The 3,525-nt window shown below is 51.6% G+C and overlaps 1 protein-coding gene across 1 annotated transcript; it reads right to left on the minus strand.

Moving 5' to 3' along the window:
* Window positions 1–1,840: 1,840 nt before the first annotated feature.
* LOC308311687 (ubiquinone biosynthesis monooxygenase COQ6, mitochondrial-like) lies at window positions 1,841–3,292 on the minus strand (the record flags this gene model as incomplete). Its single annotated transcript, XM_080758477.1, has 1 exon — window positions 1,841–3,292. The coding sequence occupies one exon, from the start codon at window positions 3,290–3,292 to the stop codon at window positions 1,841–1,843; it is 1,452 nt and encodes a 483-aa protein (XP_080614603.1).
* Window positions 3,293–3,525: the final 233 nt, after the last annotated feature.

Here is a 3,525-nt window from a genome sequence, read left to right on the forward strand (position 1 = left end):
TCAAGCCTCACATTCCACAGTTACACGCACAGTGACAGTACAAAACAGTAACACACTATGAAGTTAAGTCACAGTAAAAAATCAGTAGCCTACTTGTGTTGTGTATTATGGTCTATTGGTCTCTGCCTGACTGTAATGTTATCATTGGACATGATGTGAAAGAAAGTTTCCATTTCGCCGATTATAATTAGTAGGCTAATATAATTAAGTTTGTTCTTGACTCACCACTCTAGAAATGGCATTGGCGCCTATGCGCCTATGCCATCTAGTGGCGATATTATTATTATTATTTTTTTTGGGCTTTTTTAGGGCTTTCAGGTCTAACGTTGCGGTAATTAATAGGGCCGGGCCTCGGGCCCATCCAGTTAGGGCCGGGCCATGCAGGGCTTCAAATTTTGGGCCCGATGAGAACTCTACTCCCACCATACCCTGTGTCTAGTTCCTGCCTAGTGCCCCTGTGTGTCACCTTTATAAGTGGTCACCTTCTATGTGCTGTGTTTCTCAAGCCTGCCACCAGGTGGTCAAAAATAATACTGGTAATAATAATACAAATAATGCCTCTCTTCTAATGGCTCCTACACATCCTATATAAGGCAAAAAAAGTCCAAATTTCATCATTCTTTAAGTAGCATGTGACATATGAAACTAGGGGGTTTTCATGATTCTGAATCCATTCCAAGCATTCGTTTTGCACTCCTTGGGAGGAAAACGGCCATAGCCGTCCTCACAAACGTGATGAGGTCAGCACATTTGGTGTATTTGGTGTATATGGCCTAAGGAGTGTTTTTGTGCAAAACTAATGCTTGGAATGGATTCGGAACCATGAAAACCCCCTAGTTATGTCACATGCTACTTAAAGAATGATGAAATTTGGTCTTTTTTGCCTCATATAGGATGTTATGGGTATGATCACATATTATGCTAATAACTGACCCAACTAATGAGTCCAATCAAACGGCCACTGCAGGACCAATATCACCTTGATTTTGATTGCATATAGCAGTGTTGTTTTTGGCAGCACATTTTGATTTTAGTTTCAGTCATAGTCTCTTGAATAGTTTTCATTTAGTTTCAGTCACATTTTAGTCACCTGTGTTAAGTCTAGTTTCAGTCGACTAAATATCATGTGAATTTAGTCGACTAAATCTACAGTTGATGTGTTTTGTCTTGACGCCTTCGTAATGGCTGATTTTACTCTCACTGTTTTCAGCATGCAACCAAGTGTATACAATGACTCATGCTGGATCTCTTGTCCACTAGTCCCTAACACTTTAGTCTAGTATTATATTTGTTGACGAAATTGTCAGTATATTTAGTCTTAGTTTTAGTCATCATAGCTTAGTTATGCTTTAGTTTCCATTTAGTTTTCGTCAGTGTAAAAAGAGTCGACGAACATTTTTCGTCATTAGTTTTAGTCGACAAAAACACCACTGTTGCATATAGGGCCTAAATGGCTAAATGGAAACCAGACCGCAAGGACTTGATGAACTATTCACAATTATGAAATTATGCCCGATTTCTGATCTGATTTCTGGACCAACGCCCGTTAATAAAGTATTAATTTATTACTAAAAGTAGTAATCAATAAATAGCCTATACTCATTTCCAAGTGTCTGTTTGACACAAATTAAATGTTGAAAAATGCAAGGTTTGTTTCTACTTTGATTTGACATCGTATTAGATTTTTCCATTTTAAATTTTGTTTGCCGATTAAATAATTGGGATTAGTTTGAGACCGTTCCGATATGGCATTTTTACGGCCGATACGGCAGATTCCCATTATGCCACCGATGATATCGTGCGTCACCACGACCAATCAATCCGAGTCAACCAAAACCTGTCACTTGCTTGCAAACGCCACGATGTGCTCTTTCAGCGTAGGAAGCACGTCGGTGGCCAGCATAGCGAAGGTGCGCAGGAGGACCAGGGGCGCGGCGTCGGTGGAGTAAAGACGTTTCACGAGGTCGACGGCGGCCATCATGGGGAGGTTGTGCCGCCATCGTTCCGCTTGGTACTCCAGCAGGTGGCGCGCGGCTCCCAGGTCCTTCCCGTCGGAGGCCGCTCGGCTCAGGACCCGCGCGAGGCAAGCCACGTCCCCGAAGCCCAGGTTGGCTCCCTGGCCGGCCAGCGGGTGCAGGCGGTGCGCCGCGTCCCCGACCAGCACCACCCGGCGCCTCGTGTAGTCCGCGGCGTGGCCCAGTCCCAGGGGGAACGCCGCGCGGCTCTTCGGGCCGACGCCGGACACGCGCGGGGGAAGCTGGCGGCGCGTCGCGCCGGCGGAAGAAGACGGCGTCAGAACCGACAGCGCGCTGCGGAACAGGGAGCCGGACCGGTTCCCGTCGCTCCGGAAGGCGGAGTTGACGGCGTCCGCGAAGCTCCCCGGGTCCAGCTGCAGCAGTTCCCGCGCGCGGCGGTGGCCGGTGGACCACACCAGAGAGCTGCGCGTGTCCGACAGCGGCAGCATGGCCACGGGCCCCGCGGGGAGGAACCTCTGCCACGCGACCGCGTTCTCCGCCGCCGCGGGCTCCGACAGGTGCAGCACGGCCACCACGGCCGACTGCTTGTAGCTCCACCCCGCCGTGCGGATCCCCGACGCTCGCCTCGCCGCCGAGTTGGCTCCGTCGGCGCCGATCAGGAGCTTGGCTCGGAGCGTCTCTCCGCCGCCCAGCGTCAACCGGACCCAGGGCGCGGAGTCGGCGGCGGCCGCGGAATTCGGCCAAGCGTAACCCGCCACCTCGGAGCCGTACTTGACCTCCACGTTGTCGGGGAGACCGTCCAGCCGTTTGGAGAGGGCGGCCGCCACGACGTCGTTCTCCACCACGTAGGCCATGTCGCCGCCGCCGCCCCGCGGGTCGTCCTCGCGATGGAACGTGATCAGGGCGTCGGAGCAGGCGTCCCAGACCTGCATCGTCCGATAGGGCTTGCACCTCGCGGCCGTGATGTGGTCCCACGCTCCCACGCCACGAAGGAGGGCGGCGGAGCCGCGGCTGATGGAACTGACTCTGGCGCTGTAGTGTTCGGGGACGCCGTCCATCGCTTTCTTGCCGCCCGCTTCGAGCAGCAGAATCCTCTTCCCCTGCAGATTGGGATCCGCGCCTAAACAACAAGCCATGGCCGAGCCCACCATCCCTCCTCCGGATATGACGACGTCATAGACGTCATCGCCCTGGTCGTTCTGTGTGCTCGCTGGTCCTCGACTAATGGTCGTTGTTACAGTAGACGGGTGCTTCTTCGTGATGTAACACCGGCTAAATCCTTTCAAAGCCAGCGACGCTTTTGCGAGACCACGCATCACAGTGTACTGTGCGCTCACTGCACAACTCACCGACTCTTCTCCGTTCACTGAAACTCCGTTCACTGAAACGTTCTCCGTGAATAAATGAATAGAATCACACCCGTGTGAAGTGAGCGCCGGATCTCTTATCATCGTACATCATCTCGTTCTGGCCAATCACAATTTGCGTCCTCACTTGTCCGTCTTCACTTTGCTGCCCTCACTTTTATCATCAATATGTACTTGGCTCA

The sequence above is a fragment of the Protomyctophum bolini genome (assembly GCF_963924005.1).
Source record: "Protomyctophum bolini genome assembly, chromosome: 24".
NCBI classification, from domain to species: Eukaryota; Metazoa; Chordata; class Actinopteri; order Myctophiformes; family Myctophidae; genus Protomyctophum; species Protomyctophum bolini.